Source organism: Calonectris borealis, chromosome 9 (genome assembly GCF_964195595.1).
Source record: "Calonectris borealis chromosome 9, bCalBor7.hap1.2, whole genome shotgun sequence".
NCBI lineage: Eukaryota > Metazoa > Chordata > Aves > Procellariiformes > Procellariidae > Calonectris > Calonectris borealis.
In genome coordinates this window covers 17,840,603-17,860,865 of record NC_134320.1, presented here as the reverse complement: position 1 = coordinate 17,860,865, position 20,263 = coordinate 17,840,603, and the positions used below count along the sequence as shown (strand labels likewise).

The 20,263-nt window shown below is 52.5% G+C and overlaps 1 protein-coding gene across 5 annotated transcripts; it reads right to left on the bottom strand.

Moving 5' to 3' along the window:
- Positions 1-1,096: 1,096 nt before the first annotated feature.
- On the bottom strand, positions 1,097-19,212 carry BCL6 (BCL6 transcription repressor). 5 transcript variants are annotated; one of them, XM_075157115.1, is made up of 10 exons: positions 19,134-19,212; positions 10,393-10,431; positions 9,169-9,336; positions 7,878-8,099; positions 6,757-7,740; positions 5,971-6,152; positions 4,703-4,870; positions 3,146-3,276; positions 2,460-2,597; positions 1,097-1,537 (listed from the first exon to the last, which is right to left on the bottom strand). In XM_075157115.1, exons 3-10 carry the CDS (start codon positions 9,327-9,329, stop codon positions 1,394-1,396), a joined length of 2,130 nt encoding a protein of 709 aa, XP_075013216.1. In that variant the 5' UTR covers positions 9,330-9,336; positions 10,393-10,431; positions 19,134-19,212; the 3' UTR covers positions 1,097-1,393. The 5 variants fall into 5 exon arrangements, with proteins under 5 accessions (XP_075013216.1, XP_075013221.1, XP_075013218.1 ...); XM_075157120.1 differs by having other exon boundaries at positions 7,893-8,099; XM_075157117.1 differs by lacking the exon at positions 19,134-19,212 and adding an exon at positions 18,504-18,539.
- Between the last annotated feature and the right edge of the window lie 1,051 nt (positions 19,213-20,263).

Here is a 20,263-nt window from a genome sequence, read left to right as displayed (position 1 = left end):
AGAGCAGCGAGCTCAAGTCTTGCTCTGACCTCATGCCAGAGACCATCTTCGCTCGAGCCTGGAAAAGGCTGCTTCACCAGCCCCGCCTTCGATGCAGGGCCAGGGCTGCACCAAGCCAAGAGCTCGTGCCGGGGCTCAGGATGCTCAGCCCCCTCCCGGGGCACCAGCTGGCCTTCAAGGTGCTGAAGGAGAAGGACAGGCAAGAAGAGACCCCTCACTCCATCATGCTTCACTTTTCTTCATTTTATTCTTTTATTTGTACAGCTATATTTTACAGAACGCATTAATGCAGTTTAGACACAGCCCAAACCCTGTCTCCCGAGATCGTTTATAACACAAGCATGTAAAATAAGACCAAAAAAACCAAAAAACAAAAAAAATAAAACATTCCCCGATAGAGAGTTCCACCAAAACTCCTTTTGCAACATCAGGCTGTACCTTGAAGAAACTGAGCTCAATATAGTCCATACATTGAAAACTTCCATTGAAAAGAAAGGCACCGTGCGAAACCACATTTTACATATATACAGACTGAGAACTAGAACAAAAAAAATTACACTTTATTATTATTTTAAATTCCTTCTGCAGCTTTGTTGGTTTAATACACACTTTTTTGTAAATTGTAAACCTTCACTTGCAAAAAAATACAAATACACTGATGCATTTAGACAAAATATTTTCTTACTTGTACAGATGCAATACTTTAAAATATCTTGTTAAGTGCTCTATCATAATAAAGATTCTCAGAGTGGCTTCTGCCTGCAGAGTCCAACTGAGCCTTTAATGCATTTTATATATTTTTAATATAGCTTTTTTTAAAGGTCTATATATATTTATTTTATATATATATTTATATATTTATATCTATATATATTTACAACTCTGCCATAGATTCCTTCACCTTTGGTTAAAAAAGTTAAAGCCCTCTCTTTAATAGCATACTTTCTCTTTAAAAGAACACACATTTTGCATACAAAAGAAAAAAATCTGTTCCCATAAATCGACATTACATTCCTCATCTTCAAACGGCAAAGGCTGTGAAGGTTAGACTCCAGAGTTTATCAACACTCCACTGCACAGACATTTAAAATGACTATTTTTATTTTTTATTTTTTATATACAATAAGATCTGAATAATTTTATTTTTCTTTTTGTTTCACATAACTGGGAAAAATAAAACCCGTGTATTTGTAATTTTTTTTTTTTAATTTCTAATGTTTTTCCACCTATCTGCACTATGGGTTTAGAGGCACTCCATCATGTGATGAATTTTTTTTTTTTCTTTCTTCTTTTTTTTTTTTTTTTTTTTCCTTTTTCTTTTAAAGTGTTGCAAGTATCCTTTGGACAGCTTCTCCCCCCCCAAGACGACCTCCTCCTGGGAAATCCTCTGCCTTCAGCAGGCCTTGGGGAGCTCCGGAGGCACCTCGCTCGCCGAGATGCGGTACTGCACCTTGGTGTTGGTGATGGCCCCGTGCTTCTGCCGGAGGTGAAGCCGCAGCTGGCTTTTGTGGCGGAAATGCAGGTTGCACTTCTCACACTGCGGGGCGAGAGGCAAAGGCAGAGGGTGTGAAACGCGACGGTGGGGATGGTAGGGGACACGTCCTTCCCTGCAGGGCAGGGGTCCCACTGCAAACACCTGTCCTCCACCAGCTACCCCAGGATGCTGTGCCCATTATACGGGTGGTCGAGGGAAAAGTGGGGACGTGGTAGGAGAAGCAGCACCCGGGGGCACCCTATGCCAGGCTTTCAGCAGCACATTTTGGTTTACAGGATGCACAAAGGCCGAGGTCCCTTAGGAGAGGACCCTGGCTCTGATGGACGTAGCACCAAGCTCCTTATCTAGATGCTCAAGCCAGCCACAGGGCCTATTTTGGGAGATGCTTTTGACCCCCGCCAAGCTGGATGGCTCCAGAGGGACAATAACCCTTGCTCCGATTCTCTCTCTAGCGGATGGGGAAAGCCAGGAAATTCTCAGCAAAGAGCTGGGACCCCCCAGGGCTGCAAGCAAGGCAGGGCAGGCTGCTCGCTCGGCACGGGTGCCACCTGCACAGGGGACCCCAGGCCAGGCTGTCCGCTCCTTTCCCCCATCCCCGCACAGAGTGGGCGGCTGTAATTTAAGTCACAGCTATTTGGAGAAGTGTGACCTTCTTCCAGATGGGGTGGAAGAAAAGAAGAGCAGCTAAGATGTACCCAGCCTGGGCTGCACGTCAGTGTTTCCAATGCAGCCGCTCACGACAAAATACCACGTTGGCATCGGCTAATGCACGAGAGGGGGACGGGGCATGAGGAGCAGGGATGTGACCTTGGCGTGGGGCTTCGTGAGGCTGGTGAAGGGCATTGGGGTGTTGCAGCCAGCCCTTGCGAATGCCCTGGTGTCTTCCCAATCCCCCCTAGGTTTGGCAGCATCCTCCCCTAGCCCTTGCTGAGAGTCCCCCACCAAAAAAAGCAGGGTCACTCACATGATACGGTTTCTCTCCCGTGTGGATTCGAAGGTGACTTTTGAGGGTCTGCAGGTGCCGGAAGCGTGTGCCACAGATCTCGCAGGGGTACGGCTTCTCCCCGGTGTGAATGAGCACGTGAGCACGGAGATGGGCCACCTAGAGAGAGCAGCTCCGGGTGAGGACAGCCTCAGGGACGAGGGCATCCCACCGGGTATCAAGGGCATCCCTGTGGGAGCAAAGGCATCCCACTGGGAGTGGGGGTTTCGTTTTTTTTTTTTTTCTTTAAATTTAAAGACCTCTAAGATCATCAAGTCCAACTGTCAACCCAACACCACCATGCCCACTAAACCATGTCCCTAAACACCTCATCTACACAACTGGTTCTGCCCGGTTGTCTTTTTTTGGTCTATTGGGTTCTAGCTGGGAGTCAGGGCCACACGTGTTTGAGGTGTGGTATCTCCAATCCTTAACGGCAAATGGAGGAGAGGAGCTAAAACCAGCAATCAGGCTTCCTGCTAAGCCAAACTGGCCCACACAGACCTTAAGGCCCCTATTTATCCCACAACACCATGGGAAGAGCTGCCCAAGGCAGTGAGTATGGCCCACCAGCCTCCTCTCTGCCATGAGGTGTCACTGGTCTTGGGCAGGAGGTCCAGCCATCTCCCACCTCCCCAGACACTGCAGGTCCCAGAGGCCACATGCACCTGGACAAATCTGGCCCCGCAGGTCTCGCACTTGTAGGGTTTCTCTCCGGAGTGGATACGCGTGTGGGTTTTCAGGTTGGCCGGCCGGTTGAACTGTGCCCCGCAGATGTTGCAGCGGTACGGCTTTTCTCCTGCAGAGCCCAAAAAAAGGGGTGAAGGATTAAGCACAGGCATGCTCAGCCCCCATGATCCACGGCACTCCCCAAAGCTAAGTCCCTTCAGGTGCCAGACCCGACAGCATGAAGCGCTAGCCCCGACTCCTGTCCCTTTTGGAGATGGCTGTGGACAAGCAGCATTGGTCAGGACAGCTCGCGGTGTCCCCGGAGCAGGGTGAGCTCGGGAAGTACCCGGGCACTGTGGGTACCTTTTCTTTTTCTGGTTGGGAGCTGCAGCCTTCAGGGCAAGAGAGAAAGTCGGGCAGCTCTGCCAGCGAGGATTAACAGCATCGCTCCTCCTGGCCCTGTGACAGCGGCTGGTGCCTGCGTCTCCCTACAGCCGTCAGTAAGCCATGCCGGGCCACCCGGCTCCCTTCGGGCTCCTCATGGTTCCCAGCACATCCCACCTTGGCCGTTCGACACCTCTTTAGAGGGGCGAAAAGAGCTGATAGAGTGGAAAGCCAAGGCAGATCCGGCTCCCAAGTCATTATTTGATTACAATCACTGCTGCTGGCTCCCGGCAACGGGGGGAGCTGCAAAAAGGTTTTAACTAGTTTCTTTAGGATGGTTGAAGATGGGCTCAACAGGGAGTGGGAAAGAGCCATCATCTATCCCTTCCTGTCTTTTTCTTTTGTTTCCAGGCTTTGACCCCACGCACCCTCCAACCCTGCCCTGGCACTTGTGTTGTCTCATTCACCTGGAGCTCAGTTGAGACTGTGGGAATTTATGGCTAATTCAGCGCAGCAGCACTGACTTGTCAGCACAGACTTCCCTTCCTCAGCTAGTGAACTGGCTGTTGACATGTTAAACATTAATAAAAGTATGAAAAAAAAAAATCCCAAGGTTTGTCAGCAAATGACTAAACCCTTAATATCCCCTTCCTTTCTCAGCTTTCATTGTGCTGATTCAGAGTCCATCCATTCACAGATTTTCCCATCAGCAGAGTTTCTGCCAGGCTAGATATGATCTGGATTTCTAGGATGTAGGGGAAAAAAACAATCCCAGACTTCTCTCTAAGTGTTCTTCTGATTTTTTTTTTTTTTTAATTTTTTTTTTTTTTAATTTTAAGTCTACCACAAAGTAACCTGGAGCCACACATCTGTTCCCAGCCATGCATTTTGCAAGACACCTTTAGGAACAGTGGTGCTCAGTGCTTTACAGCAAAGGAGCTTGAGCTCCATCCCTGCTGTGAGGCCAGGCAGCATCTCCCCCGTTCCCAGGTTTGCTGCTCTGCCCAAGGGCTCCCTGGCAGTGCCAAGAAAAGCACCTTGCTCTTTCCATCAGGGACAGCTTGTGACACAGTGCAGGGGACGCTGCACTTGGGACAAACCCAGCCATAAAGCCCGCATGCCCAGCAACCCACAGCCTCCTCAGTAAGTTGTCCCCTTGGCCAACACTGTACCTGTGTGGACGGTTTTGTGGCTAGCAAGGTTCCCCTTGTAGCGGAAGGAGGCCTGGCAGCGGTCACACTTGTAGGGCTTGTCACTGTGGACTTGCAGAGAGTGTCTCTTGAGAGAGGCCTCCTCGGAGAACCGGCAGTCGCACTCGTTGCAGAAGAAGGCTCCGTTCTCTGGGAAGGCACAGAGGAGAGCAATGAGATGGGCAATGCGTGGGCCAGCTCCTTGATGGGCCACAGGTGGGCTTGGGATGGTGGAGAGGGGCAACCAGAACAAGCATTGGAACAAGAAGCCGAGTGCAGACATTCGTGGTCAGCGGTGCTTACACCGTGCCATTACCTCCTGACCTCCTTGTCACACAGCAACAACATGCATGGTTTGAGAGAGCAAAGACATCACGAGCCATCTCTCCTTCACTGTGACACAAGCTGCTTCCAAGAAGCCAGCATCTCACCTGGACATCTTTCAGAGAGGTCCACAAAGGCACCCAAGTTGTCAGGCATCCTCCAAAGGATGGATGTTCAGCTCTGGAGCAACTCCAGCACCTTTAGAGGTCTTAAACCTTTACATGTACAGATGTCTTCCTTGAACATAGGAAGACCATCATCATCTGAAGCGCAAGGCAGGTCCCCCCAGTAGGAGGGTGCCTAACTCTTAAATGCTGTATGTAGCTTTGAGCATCACCACAGTGGGGTTCCCTCTGTGGATCTCTGCCCACACCACAGGTGACAATTCTGCATTCCCCCTCCCTGAGCTACAGGCAGATGGGTGCAAAGATACTTGTCTCTGGGCTTGTGGAGTTTTGCAACAAGATTGCAAGCCTCATTATCTGCATTTCTCCAGATGTGCGCATTGGGCTCCCTGTTAATGAAGATATCATGACGGATGCATGAGACACACCATCTTGCCCAATCCCCATTAGGGTCATTACATCTGCCAAGCTTGTTCTCCTGTGGTTCTGGTGGGGTGGGGTGCACTTTGTTTCCTGTCCTTAGCTGCCAAGTTTGCAGCAGGTGACTAACTCCCTGCACAAGGTATCTGGACGGTGCTGGGGAAGGGGAGGAAGGAAGCGATTCCCACGTGCTTGTGTCCCTCACATGCACACAGCTGGTCAGCCAGTTAAGAAGGGACTGTGAAGCACCTTGGGATCCACCAGCATCACGGACAGGTCTGACTACCTGTTTGGACACAGGACACCGGTTGGACGGGTCCCCAGACCGCACAGCCCCCTTGCCTGCTGGTTGAAAAAGGCGACTAGGGATGCAAGACTCACCGCAGCTGGAGTCAGAGTATTCAGACTGAGTTTCCCCCATCTCCTCTCCAAAGTTTGAGCCAGGGGTATGAAGGCACATCTCAGCATGTTGTGGGGACTGGCAGCCACAGGAGCTGCACTTTGACGAATGCATGTACAGCGGGGACTGCCCTTCGCTGCTCCGAGGGGACCCATCCCGGGACCTGTGGAAGGACAGCAACGCACACAAGCGTGAGAAGGCTCTTGCTGTGCTTGAGCTACTGGGCCCTTGTTTGCACCCTTCCAGACACGAGGGACAGCCATGTTTTATGGGGACACTTTTGTGGTGAGATGCACAGCATAGCCCTGATCAACAACAGGTCCCTGAGCCTCAATCCTTCAGATGCCCATCACCAAATGACCTCAAAGCTCTCTAGGAACATCCAGGTCCAGAGGATAGCATACTGTTCCCTGGTAGTTTGGCCTTTCCAATGCTTACAGCCAACCAAAAGCACGAGGCACAGGGAATCTGGTGAAAACCAGGTTGGGCAAATCCAGGCTCCAGAAACCAACCAGAGCTGCCAAAGTGAGCCAGGGATTCCTGACCCAATGTTCCCAATTCCATCGCCAGGTCAGGTTAGCACCACTAAGGTGGCGATGGCTGGCACCCAGCCGATGTCACTGGCAGTGCTCCACCAAATGCAGAGGCTTCCACCTGCTCATGGCTGGACTCCCCAGCCCAATGCTACAGCTATTTCACACACTTCCAAACCCTCATCAACAACGCAGGAAGTCCTGCCTCTCGTAGCGGGGGGGAAATCTGCTCACCTGTTAACGATATTGTTGAGTCTGCTCGCTTGTGGGATAGTAGAGTCTTCTCCATTCACGCTCATCTTGGTGGGGGATTGCACGTTGAGATGCTCCGGCTCCATGGACTGCTGGCACGTGGACATGGGCATGTAGGTGCGAGGTGAGAGGGTTCCCATCTCGTTCTGGTCAGCACTGTCTTGCTTGGTGCTCTGATTGAGAGAATTGAGGACAATGAACTTGTACTTCTTCCAGTTGCAGGCTTTGGGGTCTGTGGGGCTCTTGGTGAAGAGGGAGCTGGAGCTCTGACTGATACGGGCGTTCTTGCTGCTGCTGGACTCGGTTGGTGAGTTGGGCTGACAGTCCGATTTCTGGGGGCTCTGGGGGCTGATGAGTCCCTTGCGGTCCAGGGAGGTGTTGGTGGGCTCAAAGTGCTGGCTGATTTCATCCTCTGAAGAGGTCCGCTCCTCCTCTTTGGCCACTTTGTCGCAAGAGAAATAGGGATTGTTCCGGATCGAAGGGACGACAGGTTTGGGGCCAGAGGCTACGCTGTAGTGCATGTCGCTCCTGGCTTCTTCAGCAGCACCTTCTTTCGGAGCATAGATGGTAGCGTGACACATGTTGGCCGAGATGTCGGTAATGGTTCTCATGTACTCGGTGGGGATTGTCCTGGAGCTGTCGCATGGCAGGATCCTCTCCTTGGGGAAGGCACCTGCCCTCGAGAGTTCGGAGAGAGGCATCCTCATCTCTCGCAACTCATCATCCACTAGGAAGCTATTTAGAGGGAGAGGGCTGTATCCATGGTAGGAAATGGGGGATCCAGACAAACTATTGATCAAGCCAGGTGCAAAGGCCCTCCCATTGCAGAGGGACCCATTTTGGAGAGGCATGCCGTTCTCCGAGACATCTCTGCTCCGATAAGCCATCACCTCTGGGTGGCTCAGCATCCGTCCAGCCAAAAACTCTTCTCTTGGGGTCTTCACAGCAGACACCATCTCCGCTTCACTGGAACCAGGCAAAAAGGAGGGAGACACAGTCATTTTCAGCCCATAAGGATAACTTTGCAGATACTTTGTCAGTTCTCCCCCCTCCCACCCAAACACACCGTCCCAGGCACTCCAAAGTTCACTCACGGCGCTCACCTAGATTTGACAAACCTTCGGCAGGTATCAACCACGTGCTCCATCTGCAAGTACAGCGCTGTGGCCATCACGGCCATGATATTGTTCTCCCTCAAGTTCAGGCGGGATGTATACATGAAGTCCAAGAGGATGCAAAACCCCTCAGGGTTAATTTCAGGGTCCAGGTTGATGACATTCAAGTTGCACTTGAGCTGGTCAGTGAAGATGCTGTAGAAGAGGCCACTGCAGGGAGGAGACAGGAGAGAAGACGAGGGTTATGACAATTCAGAGGAAGAAAGGAGAATTTGTCTGAAACACCTTAGCACAGAGGGGTTCGTGAATGGGAAGGGAGGAGGAGGCAATTACAGAATTCCCTGAGCTTCCCCCTTATTATCAAGCTTGGTTTCTCAGCTTAGTAAGCATCTTCTGCACGGCACTTTTCCCAACTGGAACAGCCTGCTTTTAGATCTCACCTGCTCAACAACTCCCCACTGTCTCCATTTAGAAATTCCCCTTTTTTTTGTTGTTGTTGTTCTTACCACCACCCCCTTCCCACTGTGACTCATTTCTTTCAGAAGACTTTTGGGGCATCCACACTCACTCTTTAACCAGAAAAAAAAAAAAAAAAAAAAAAAAGGAAATGTTGGCAAAACATTTTTCAGATGTCTTAGTAGTCAAACCTTGCCTTTTTCAAATCTTTATACCTTGCCAGCAGGAGAACCTGGAAGGCATCTGCCATAATTCAACTGGGCAATGGCGGGATGTTAATTAGCATTCACTAGGAACCAATTTCAGCAATCCTAGGACCTGGAAAGGGATGTCAGACCCCACCAGGCTTGGGAAAAAAATCAACAAAGGTGGGTGCAGCCAGCAGCCTGGGAGTCAGGGAGGAATAGCTCTAAAAATAGCAGTGGCAGGGGACACTGCGGTCACAGAGGACTTGCTCACCCCAGTGAGCATCCAGCCCTCCCTCCCCTCCCCTCCCCTCCCCTGTCCCTGCAGAGTGTTTGTGCTTTGCCTTCAGGGATGTGCCTCACATCTGCTGTGCTCCTGTTTGTCTCCATGAGCTGTGTGTGGGCAGATGTGGACATGCAAGGAGGAGAGAGGTGTGGGCACCATGCTGGAGGCAAAAGGTCTCAGCTCTAAGCCCATTGCAGGTACAATTTTCTTGGCAGTCCCTTTCAATTCTGCTTCTCTGCCTCGTTTTCCCTGTCTGTAAACCCCACGAGCCTCCCCAGGGCTGCAGCAGTGTTGCTGGTGGCCAAAGGCAGAGGGAGCAGGGAAGGGAGGCAGGGGGGGACCCTGCTCTCACCTGCAGGCCATCAGGACAGTTTTGTGGGCTCTGAACTGCTCCCGGTTCACGATGATGACAACGTCGGTCAGGATATCCCGGCTTCTAAGGCGGTTGAGATTGAGGAGGACATCGCTCGCGTGGCGGGTGAACTGGATGCAGCTGTCTGCCGGCGAGGCCATCTCGAGTCTGCTCGAAACAGAAGTGGGAGGAAGATGGGAATGGAGAAGCAGCCAGACAAGTACCCTAAACTCAGCGAAGAGACAGCTGCTGCTCTGGGATGTGCTCAGATGACCAACTGCCGCTGGTAGGGACAGCACCAGCTCCTCGGTCCCAAGACAACCAGCCCTACACCACACCAAGTGCCTGCCAGGCTGCCCGGTGAAGTCTCTTGGCCAGCAGCGAGACCTGGCATGTCTCAGTTCCACCCAGCAAGCTGGCGGGCGAAGGCGACCAGACCCTCCTGAGGATTAGCTAACCGGCTCCTCTTTCTCCCTGCCTCACCCATGACGGCTCCACCCCAGCCCACTCCTCCCACCACCACTCAGGTTCATCTCCATGAAGCTCCCAACACAGCTTCCCAGCCTTCAGATGTTCCTCGGGCGCCATCCCCCTCATCCGTCTCCTGGCTGGCTGCAAATCCTGCCACGGGAATCAAAACAAGCCTTGAAGGTCCCAACTGAAGCTGAAGGATTTCAACTTCTGCAAAATCCAGCCCACAGTGGAGCACCAACCCTCACCCACCAGCAAACTACTTTCCCAATCCCGAGTGGTGGCCACTCTGGAGAAGACCTGTCCACAGTTTCCCAATGAATTGGTGGTGGCAGTGAGGAGCAGAACTCATCTAACCTGCTGGACTGCTACCCACACAGCAGCCCCGTCTCTCCCAGTGAGCAAGGCTTGGGTTAGTCGAGGAACATGAAGCCTTCCCCCAACACAACACCCATTGATCCATCTCAGAGGTGTCCTCCCAACCAGCACCCAGGAGAGCCCACATCTCCCTGTGCCTGAAGTTTGGGCTGGAATGTGCATCTTCAGTGTCAAATTCCTCCATGATCAACCCCCTCCCACAACCCCGACTCCTCCTCCTTCCCCAGCGGCATATGAACGTACAGTATTTTGTACAGAGCAGCTGCTCTCCTGAAAACAAATTCCAGCTGGGTCTAATGAAACATTTCATTCAACATGGTAAAAGGAAGGGGGGGGGGGGTTAGGAGGGGAAGCACAAAATTCAAATTTACATACCCAATGCCTCAATTCACAGTCCAAAAGTTTCTTTCAAACCTACAAATAAAGCACAAGAAAACAAACGTCACATTAGCTGGTAATTATGAATTGGCCATGGCAGGACACAAGCCTGCTGTTTCGCTCAAGTATCAGTTGGATAAAAGCTAGAGATAACAAACCTTCTACTCTCCAGTAAGGTTAACATTTGTTTCTTCCGGTACAGTACGTTCTTATCACAACCACAGGCTTTGAGAATCCAATCATAGCTTCTTCCACACCCTCTAGCCCAAACCATGGGCGTATGCCAAGGAGATTTTCATTTCCATGACTCAGGAACTTAAAGGCAGGTGGGGAAGGGAAGTCAAGCGAGAATTTTCTCACCACTTCTTTCGGAGATAACTCTTCCCCTGCCAAGATCGAATTCCCAGCCGGTGCCACATCCAAGACCAATGCCATATTCCCAGCACCTTGTTAACTTACACACAAACATCTGCTGCCGCTCTGCTCAGAAACCTGGAGAGGGCCTGAATCCAGTCCTCCAAAACAGCTACTGCCCTTCTCAGAATACCCACGCGCTCCAGCTACTGGTGAAAACGCCCTGGGACGGGACTGCCGAACAGACTTGGGAGGATATGGGCGTCAAGTACCGAAGTGATTTGGCCAGGATCACAGAGGAAGCCGGTGGTGGAGACGGATGAGGACCCAGCACAAATGCCTTTCTCTGGCTGCTGGAAAAACCTTCCCCCAAACCGCAAGCTTCGCCTCCAACCGCTGGCTTCACAGGCAACGCAGCTGGGGCAGCATGGCAAGGAAACCCAGGAGTTAACTGCCTTCCAGAACTCACATTATTACATCCAAATTTACTTAAAATCAACAAAGACAATTGACCTGGCACTAATGCAGGAAGAAAGTACTCATGCGGCCACCCCAGCAGGCAGAAGCGCAATAAATAAGGGAACCAACAAGCCCCAAGGCCTTCATCACACTATTTTGAGGATCGACCCCCAAAAACCGGACAGAGACAGTAAGACTGCCAGAACTCGCAGAGAGCCCATCCAGCCCTGCGAGGACAAGTGTCCCTTTCCCTCTCCCTTGCGGGAGATGCACAGATCTGGAGGCCAAGCTCCCCTCATGTCCCTGGAGACACCGGAGTGGGATGAAGAAGTGAGATTTAAGGCAAGGTATCACACGCAAAACCCCGAGGGGTGTCTTACAGCCCTGTTCCAGCCATCAAATGCAAAATCTTCAGAGCCGCTCTGAGCCTGGCTAGCTTAAAACTTTACACACACACAAAAAGTGACTCATTTCCCAAACACTGCAGACTCTGACCTTTCCGTACACACTCGCTGCCAGCCGCTCGCTACCGTCAATCGCAAGCCAAGGGACTCGCAGCGCTCTGCAAGGAGCCCAGCATGCACCCGTGTGTCTATACGAGCGGATGTATGCATTTGGGGCAGCCGGCTGGCATCCTGTCCTCGGCCGCGCCGGCAGACGCGCTCCGCTGGGCTCCCAGGGACTCACCCTGGTGTCACAGACACGGGGAGGTGACCCATCCACACATAAACCAACAGAGTTACAAACTGCGAGATGAACTCTGCGCCTGTGAGCATCACGTGAGAAGCTGCTGCTGTCGCCAAATTCCCTTCCCCACAGCGAGGCCGCAGCGCTGCCTGGCCAGGGAGACACCCAGCTCCTCTCCCAGAGCCGGACCCCAGCACAGCCCCTTCCCCACCCTCCCAAACTACCCCTCCCCAGCGCAGTGCTGCTGCAACACCCGGCCCCGGGAGCCAGGCAGGTGCATCCCAAGCAGCTCCCGGCTGCAGGATGTGGGCACGCAAAAGGGAAAGGGACCTTCCTTCCCCTCGCTATGCCGAGCCGGGTTAACCCCAGCATGGGAGGATGCTCCGACCAGAGACCAGCAGAGAAGGGGACAGGAACAGAGACCAGTGATGGGGAGCAGAGAAGACCACCTCGGCCAAGCATGGCCTTCTCCATTCCCCCCCTCAAAGCCCATGAGGCTCCCCCAGGCTCAGCTGGGGCCAGAACATCACCCCAAGCCCCTCTCCCCCCTCCAGTTTTCCTGCCCAGTACCTTGCAGGTGTGGGTTCTCCGGCAGCGCTTGGGGCTCGCTGTGCCCGGAGAGGAAGGTCTGGGCCAGGCGCGGGGCCCATTTCGGGGGTGGCCGCATGGGACTCTCACTGCTGCTGCCTTCCAGGAAGGCAATGGGTCTGCCCCAGCGGTTCAGGGAACGGCCCTTCCCTGCCGGCACCTCCCCGAGAAAACCCATTCCTGGAAGGGAGCCCAGGGCTGGCTCTGCCCTCCCTGCGGCTGGCTCGGTGAGTGTGGGGAGGGTGCACCTGCGTGTGGAGGAACCCCTCTCAGCTCCACCCCATGCAAAAGGGAGACCCTCAGAGATGCCCCACCCCAGGGCAGAGGGGAGAACCAGAGGCTTCCCACCCCGTCCCCCCATCCATCTTTCTGCCATGTACAGGGAAACCCCTCCATCCATCCCCTCTCCCATTTATAGGGAATCCCTTTTCATCCATCCTCCTCACACCCTGTGCACAGGGGGGACTCCTTGCTCCCCTACCCCTCTCTGCACGGGGGATATCCCGTGGTCTCTGCCCCTCTCCCACCCCCAAATGCATAGTCGGGGGGAGGGCACCCGATCACTCCCCCTCCCTGGGCCCCGGTCTCCTACCCCTCCAGAGCCTGCAGCGCCGACTCCCTCACATCACCCTGGAGGGGTGGCTGGGTGAAGTCTCCCTTCCCCACAGCCTCATCCCACACAGTGCTCCGAAACTGCCCGCCCAGGGGAAGCTCCATCCTGCCTCCCCTTCCTCCCCAGCCCCAGCACCCTGCAGGGTCCCAGCCCCACAGGAACAGCCCCCCGCCTGCCAGGGCACACTGCCAGCTGCCCCCCCACCCTGCCAAGGCATGCCTGGTTTCTCCTGAACAGGGACCAGGGGGACAACCAAGAAAACGGGGTGGTGTGGGGGTCCCCCCCGGGCACAGCCCCGGGTGCTACAAGCCACGGTGAAGGGGATGTTCTTGGCTGGGGGTGTGCAAGCGCCCAGCTCCGCTTTCCCGGTGTCATGCAGTCAGGGGGCACTAAGCGTCCTTTAGCTGTCACAGCAGAGTTTTATTAATTTAGTAGCTTCTGGTTGGCGTCTAGGCCAAAACGTGGCTGGGTTAACAATAACCCAAGAAGAGACCGAGAGAAGTCCTAGCGCAGAGTGTCAGCACAGATCAAAAGCAGCATCACTAGTGCAAGCCCTGTCGTTTTTTCCATCGTACCCTTCCGTGAGCGGATTGCACTCGCTCTATCGAGCGGTCTCTGCTAACTTTCAATCTGATCCAATTTCCTGCCAGCAAACAAATGTTTCTAGGAAATGCAATACATTATCTGGACGGGTTTATTATCAGCATTTGGAACCAGGAAAACTGCATATTTTCTCGAGCGCTGCAGGGAACTTTATAGTTTGTACTTCAAAAGAGGGTTTAAAAGGATTGCCCTTGAAAGCTGGCCCGGCTCAAGTCTCCACATTGTTTTGGTCTTTGCAGAAGAAAACGCAGAGGAGAGGGGGAAGCACACTAAAACTGCCTTCAATGTTTTCCACTAAAGAGGACTCCCCTGCCCTCTACGGAGCCAAACTCTGACTGCGAGGCAGAGGCAGCGCGTGCCCTTGGGAAGCGAGGAGTGAAGCCTTCTTCAGCATTTCAAACGACCCCAAGCAATTTGGCACATTAATTTTTCAAGGGAAGGCAGGAATGGCATCCCAGCTGAAGTCGAGGGAGCTACTCCAGAGAACAAGGGACGGACACCGTGCCCTGCCAACACCGAGCCCTGCACCGAGGTGCCGACCCAACGGCAGGGTACAGCCGGAGCTGGGCATCCCCAACAGCTGAGCCGGGTCCCTGGCCCGGCTGGGCTCAGAGGAGGTGTCCCATCATCCCCACCCTGTTCCGGAGTGGTAAAACACCAGCCGGCACCGACCCTCCCCTCCCTGTCTCTGTCCTCCTGGGGCTGAGGGTGGCACAGCTCATCTTGGCAACAAGGAACTGCTCTGGCATCCCGCCTGGATGGGACGAGACATGCATGCAGCTTGGGGTCCCGTGGCCAGGGGAGAGGCACCCCCTCACCGCTATGTTTATTTAACCAGATAGATTTAAGACGACCCTTTCAGAGGGTGCCCAGTCCTACAGCACACGTTCTTCAGGACCCTCTGTCCTGCAGTGTCTTGTCCCAGGCTCTCCCCTCCGTAAGCAGGGATCCCACATTCCTTACGGGTACCTGGCATACTGCCCAAAGGCAGCATGCTGACGAGGACAAAGAGGGGGAGGAAAACAATATAGCCCCAAAATTTCTCCCCTCTCCCAACACCCTTAGCTGTCCCTGTGTTTTAGATGTGAAGCTCCACTGAGATTGCTAGGGTTTTAAAGCAGTCCTGAAGACCACACGCTTGCTCTGATTTAGGGGTGTGTGTCTTTCTGGCTGCCAGGGTCCTGCAGCAATGGGAACACACAAGATCTAGCATGGATTTAAAAAGAAAAAAAATGCGGGGAGGACTACATTTGCAGTCTAAATTTGCAGTCTGAAGGAGTTTACTGGTCAGATGCTGACTTTTGGATACTCATCTAACCAAACTGCAAACTGTGAACTCCTGAGGTTTGCCAATGCCTGCTGTAAACATGGAAACCAAGTGTCACTTTTTGCCAAACAGAAGAATGGTTTAAAAATAGATCTAGAAAAGAATACCGGCACTCGGCATACAGGGCTCCCATTTATAGACTCCCATGCTACTATAAAATAGAGCAAGAGGTTATGAGTACGCAGGCAACTTTTCACCAAATTTAGATTTTACAAACTTCTCAGAAACCTGAAAACAACATTTTGGGTTCCAACTGAACCAGTAAAAGCTCTTCGTGTGGAGTTTGCAGCTAAAACATTACAGCACACAGACTAAAACGGGCATGAAAGGGTTCTTCAACCTCAATGCCATAAGTACATGAAGGTACATAAGCTGCACATTGAGAAATGCACCTGCTGATTAGAGCTTTATTTTACTCACTTATAGACTTTGTAACAAGATTTTCTTTTTAATGGAGTATTCATACAAAATGAGAGGACCCCCACCCCTGCTCCTACAACACAGGACTGCTTCATGAAGTTTACCACCTGTATTTGTAATGGGTTTTTGAGGACAACATTACTGTTTACTAAAAAAAAAACTAAACACCATTCCTACAAATTAGTATTAGGCTGCTGCCATTGGGGGCTGAAAGCTTCCCCTCCCAAAAAGAAGAATAAAAAAAAAAAAAAAAAAAAGGAAAAAAAAGCATAGCTTTACAGTACATCCTAAATTAGGCAGAAATTCAAGGGTAGATTAACACCACAACTCGGAAAGATTTTCACATGTGATTTCATGACCAGACCCGGACAGAACTCCATATGGAAATGTCAGTGACTTTAATAACCACTCGGTTGTTTCCAATTAGGCTCCTTAACTAAGTTCAGTGGCATCCAGAGTTTCCTCTGCCACCTTCCTCCTTGCTGGCAAGCATTTTTTTTTCTTTTTTTAACGAGCAGTTAAGAAACATGTTCCCACTCTCCCGAGGCTCCCGGCTCCGCCAGCCCCTGCCTTGGCCGGGGAGGAGGCAGAAGACACGACACTAGATGGCACCAGTTAGCTTTGCTGCAGGAGCAATTTTTCCCCTTGGAAAATAAAACACCCCAACCAAACCTGGAAAACATATAATTTTGTCGATGTAATTCTGTTTCTCTTAAAACGCGTCTGAGCAACATTATTTTTATGAGCTTTTCCAGCCTTGTTTTGAAAAACTTAATGTTTCTGCTAGGTTTATTTTTGTCTCATCAGACAGCAGGCTGAAGTCCTCCCAGCGCTGCAAACAGGGATGTCTAAAAAGTATCATAAAGACTTTTGACTGATTGGTTTTTTTTTTTCTTTTTTTGGGGTGGGATTTGTAAGAATCACTTCTCATTCCGACTTCTTCCTTCTCAATAATAACTAACCAGTTAACCTCCACTTCCTCTCCCAATATTGACTCAGACAGTCAGAACTGAGGGGGATTGGAAATTGGAATTGAAATGCATCCCAAGAGATCTTTGATCTGTTTTGCCAGTCAAAATTGAACGCTCGGAGATGAAGTCTTTTCTTACTGGAACAATGTAATAATCCATTCTTCTGGAAAATTGCTAGACACCCTTTGAATATTTTAATGGCTTGATGATTTGTTTCATGGGGCAAAAATTGCCATCTATAATGTAAGTTTTTAAACCTGCGATCCTATCGTTAGAAGAAAAATAGCAGAACCTCAGGTTCTGCCTCTCCATATAAAGAGAGCCTTCCCCTAAAATATTTCTAAAGCAATTTTTGAACTGTAACCCCCCCAAGGACTGCAGTAAGAAGCCCATATTTGCTCTTAAAGCACTTATCCTTTAAACCTTCGAAACAATACAGCAAATAATAATTTTTAAAGCATTTAAAACCTCAGGAGAGGAATCAATAAGCATCCTCAGATCGAACAAGGGCCTGATCCCATCCCCGGCCCTGCTGACACTTCCACTGGCACAGGTACGAATTTGGCCCCAGAGAGAGATGTCGGACCAACGCAGCACTTCTTGCTAAGCCTCACCCGTCTGGCCCCAGCCTCCCTTCGCACCAATTCTGCGCCTACTGAAGTCAGTGGAAAAAACTAACCCGGGCCGGGTTTGTTTTTGTTGTTTTTGACTCATGATTTTAAGCCCAGATCTGCCTCTTCCCTGGAAATGCAACAGGGGGGTCAAAGGCAGCTTTTTAGGCACATCTGAGAGGCCGCCGCAGATTTTTCTAAACAAACGCCTTGCTTTCTGTTTCCCTCCTTCCCAAGAGGCGATTTCATAACATTTCATACTGTGACTTTGCAAACTAAAGCCGGGGGGGCGGGGGGGGAGGGGCAGGATGGCGAGGCGGAGGGCCGGGGGGGGGGGGGGCCGACCGGGAGAGGTCGCTGCCGCCCGACCACGAAAGTTTTCATAACAAAGTTGGGCTTTTTCGGTTTTGTTTTGCCCCTTTTTTTTTTAAGGGGGGGGGGGTTAAAAGAAAAATAAATATACACACACAAAACCAGACACCTAACCAAAAAAAGCCTTCTCCCTTCCCCCACTCGCTTTTGGGTTTTTTCGGGGAGCCGGAGGGAGGCTGGGGGGGGCACAGTGGCGCGGGCCGGGCGCGGTGCGCGGGGGTTGCGCGGCTCTCCGCGGCCGGCCGCGCCGCTCGCTCCAGGAATAGCGTGTGGCCGGGGGCCAGCCCCGCGGCTGCCGGCGGCAGATTTACGAGCGCCTGTCGCCGCGCCAAGTCCGCCGCGGTAGTAAACACAGGGGAAGGGCTGCGATGGGGGTACCGGGGGGCTCCCCCCCCGCACCGCACCCGGGACCCCATCCCTTGCACGGCTGCACCCCACTTCCCCCGCCGGCAGCCTTCCTCCCGGCGGAGGACCCGGGGTGTGTGTTGATATTATTATTATTTTGAGCCCTGCGCGTAATACTCAGAGCTGCTCCATACACTTTTCCCCCCCTTCCCGAGCTTTGCATCGCGTTTTATTCTCCAGCCGGCAAAAGCCCGTCGCGGCCGCCCCGGCACACACCGTCGAGGCGAGCGCGGTTCTTCCCCGACGCGGGCCGCCGCTCCGCGGTGCTCCGGGGCCGGCAGCCGGCGACGGCCGAGCCTCCCCGCGGGCTCCCCCCTTCCTCAGGCAGAGAAATGCCGCAAGTCTTCTCCATCACCGCCCGCTCTTAGCCCGGGGCTTGACAGATCACGGCGCAGCCCCGCCACAGGTTGCAAAACGCACCAGCCGTTTCGCAGTTGCATCGGGGACAGAATAACAATAACAATGGTATATCAGTGTAATAATAAAAATAGAGAGGGAGGGAGGGAAAATGATGCCGAAAGGCCGGAGCGGCGGTGCCCGGTGCCGCCGAGCCCCCGCGCTGCCGCCAGCCCCGCTCCGCGGCGGCTTTGTGCGGCGGCGAAACGACAACAGCGACACGACACGCACAAAGAAAAAAAAAAGAAAAAATAAGAAGAGGGAAAAAAGAAAAAAAAAAAGGGAAAAGAAAAATAACACACCCCGACCGAGAGATCCAGCCATTGGGAGCCGACCCCGAGTCACGCAAAACGCCACAAGCTCGGCGGCCGGCAGCCGCGCTCGCCGCCGTCCTGCGCCCGCGGGGCGGCTGCAGGTGCAGAGCGGAGCCGCCGCCGTCCTCCCCGTCCCCACCCGGCCGTCACGCGTGCGGGAAAGCCAATAATCCCAGATAACCGACAATCCCCGGGAGAGGACGGCGAGGGGAGACACCCCCCCCTCCCCTCATACACGCTCCCAGCGTTAAGACATGCAGGCACCCCGATTTTTCTCGCCTGACAGCGGGCAAGGAAAGCGAAGGGGGAGGCGTGTGTGGGGGAATTAAATAAATAAATAAAGCAGAAAAAAATATTAAAATTTAGGAGATAATAAAAAAAAATTAAAGGGCTGTCGGGGCACCTGCCGCGGGAAAAGGGGGGAAAAGGAAAGAGGGGGGGAAAAAATGGGTAGAAATATATAGAGGCGGCTCCGCGCCAGGCGTCGGAGCGGGGCAGGGAGGGAAAGAGGAGGGAAAAAAAAAAAATGGAGAGAAAAAAAAAAAAAAAAAAAGAGAGAGAGCGAGAGCGAGAGAATTAAAGGGTAAAATCGGCCGCGGCAATAGAAGCAGCAATCACCTGGTCTCCGGGCTTTCCTAGAAACTCCTTGCATCACCACTTCTAAGAACCCCAGTTCTAAGAATCAACAGAGCCCAATTCTCGGAATTTGAGCTGCAGACTCTACCATTGCGCCGAGCACGGGGAGGGCCGCGGACCTCCCCCCGCCGCTCCGTCGCCGCCGCCGCCGCCCTCCCGGGCCGCGCGCCCCCCCCGCGCCGCCCCCCGCGGGGGCGGCGCGGGGGGGGGCGCGCGGCCCGGGAGGGCGGCGGCGGCGGCGGGGGTCCCATCGAGTCGCCCTCCCTTCTTCACCCCCCCCCTCCCCGTTCCCAGTGGTCGCGCCCGGGCGGCGGGTCACGTGGCGGCGGGTGCTGTGTGTGACGTGGGGGCGCGGCGGGGTGGCGGCGCGCGGCCGCGGAGCAGCAGCGGCGGCGGCGGCGGCGGCGGAGGCGAACGGGGGGTCCCGGGTGCAACGCCGGGTGGTGCAAACACACATCCCCCCACCACCCCCCACCCCGCTCTCCCATCCCTCTCCGAAAGAGAGAGAGAAAAGGAAGAGATCTGAAAAAAAAATATGCGCCTTTTATTTTTTTTTTTTTTTTAAATTATTATTTATTTTTATATTTAATTTGGGGCGGGGGGTCACTTTCGCGTTTAAAAAGCAACCCTCCCCCCTAAAAAAAAAAAAACAACCCAGCGAGCAAAGCCAGGATGCTGCTGCATTGCACTGGATTTTTACTTTTTTATTATTATTATTATTATTTTTCCCTCAATCAGCTTTTTTTTTTAATAATTTTTGCAAACAGCCACGCTCGGCTCACGGCCTCCGATGGGATTTACACTCGGGGAAAGAAGCTTTTTACTTAAAGACCCCCCCCAAGCGCTCCCCTTCCCTTGTTCCTTTTTGTTTTTATTTTTTATTTTAATTTTTTTTTTTTTATTATTTCTTTGCCGGGATTCTCCAGACCTTAAAAAAAAAAAAAAAGATAATTTTTTTTTTGATCCATTTGCTCTTTTCCTTTCCAGGACTCTGGAGTGGTGGGTTAATTCTTTGTAGCTGTTGTTGTTATTGTTGCAAAATAACCTGTAAGTCTGTAAATACTCTGCTTGTACGGAAATGTCGGACTGTGCCGGGGATGCAAAACCGCGTT

What these genes read in the sequence shown, in the direction of transcription:
- BCL6 (XM_075157115.1), bottom strand. Translation starts at nt 9,329, where the DNA reads ATGGCCTCGCCGGCAGACAGCTGCATCCAGTTCACCCGCCACGCGAGC. An exon ending in CCACAAAACCGTCCACACAG is followed by an intron (nt 3,277 to 4,702) that starts GTACAGTGTTGG and finishes TGGGCTCTGCAG; the next exon opens with GAGAAAAGCCGTACCGCTGC. An exon ending in CGGGAGAGAAACCGTATCAT is followed by an intron (nt 1,538 to 2,459) that starts GTGAGTGACCCT and finishes CTCGCCCCGCAG; the next exon opens with TGTGAGAAGTGCAACCTGCA.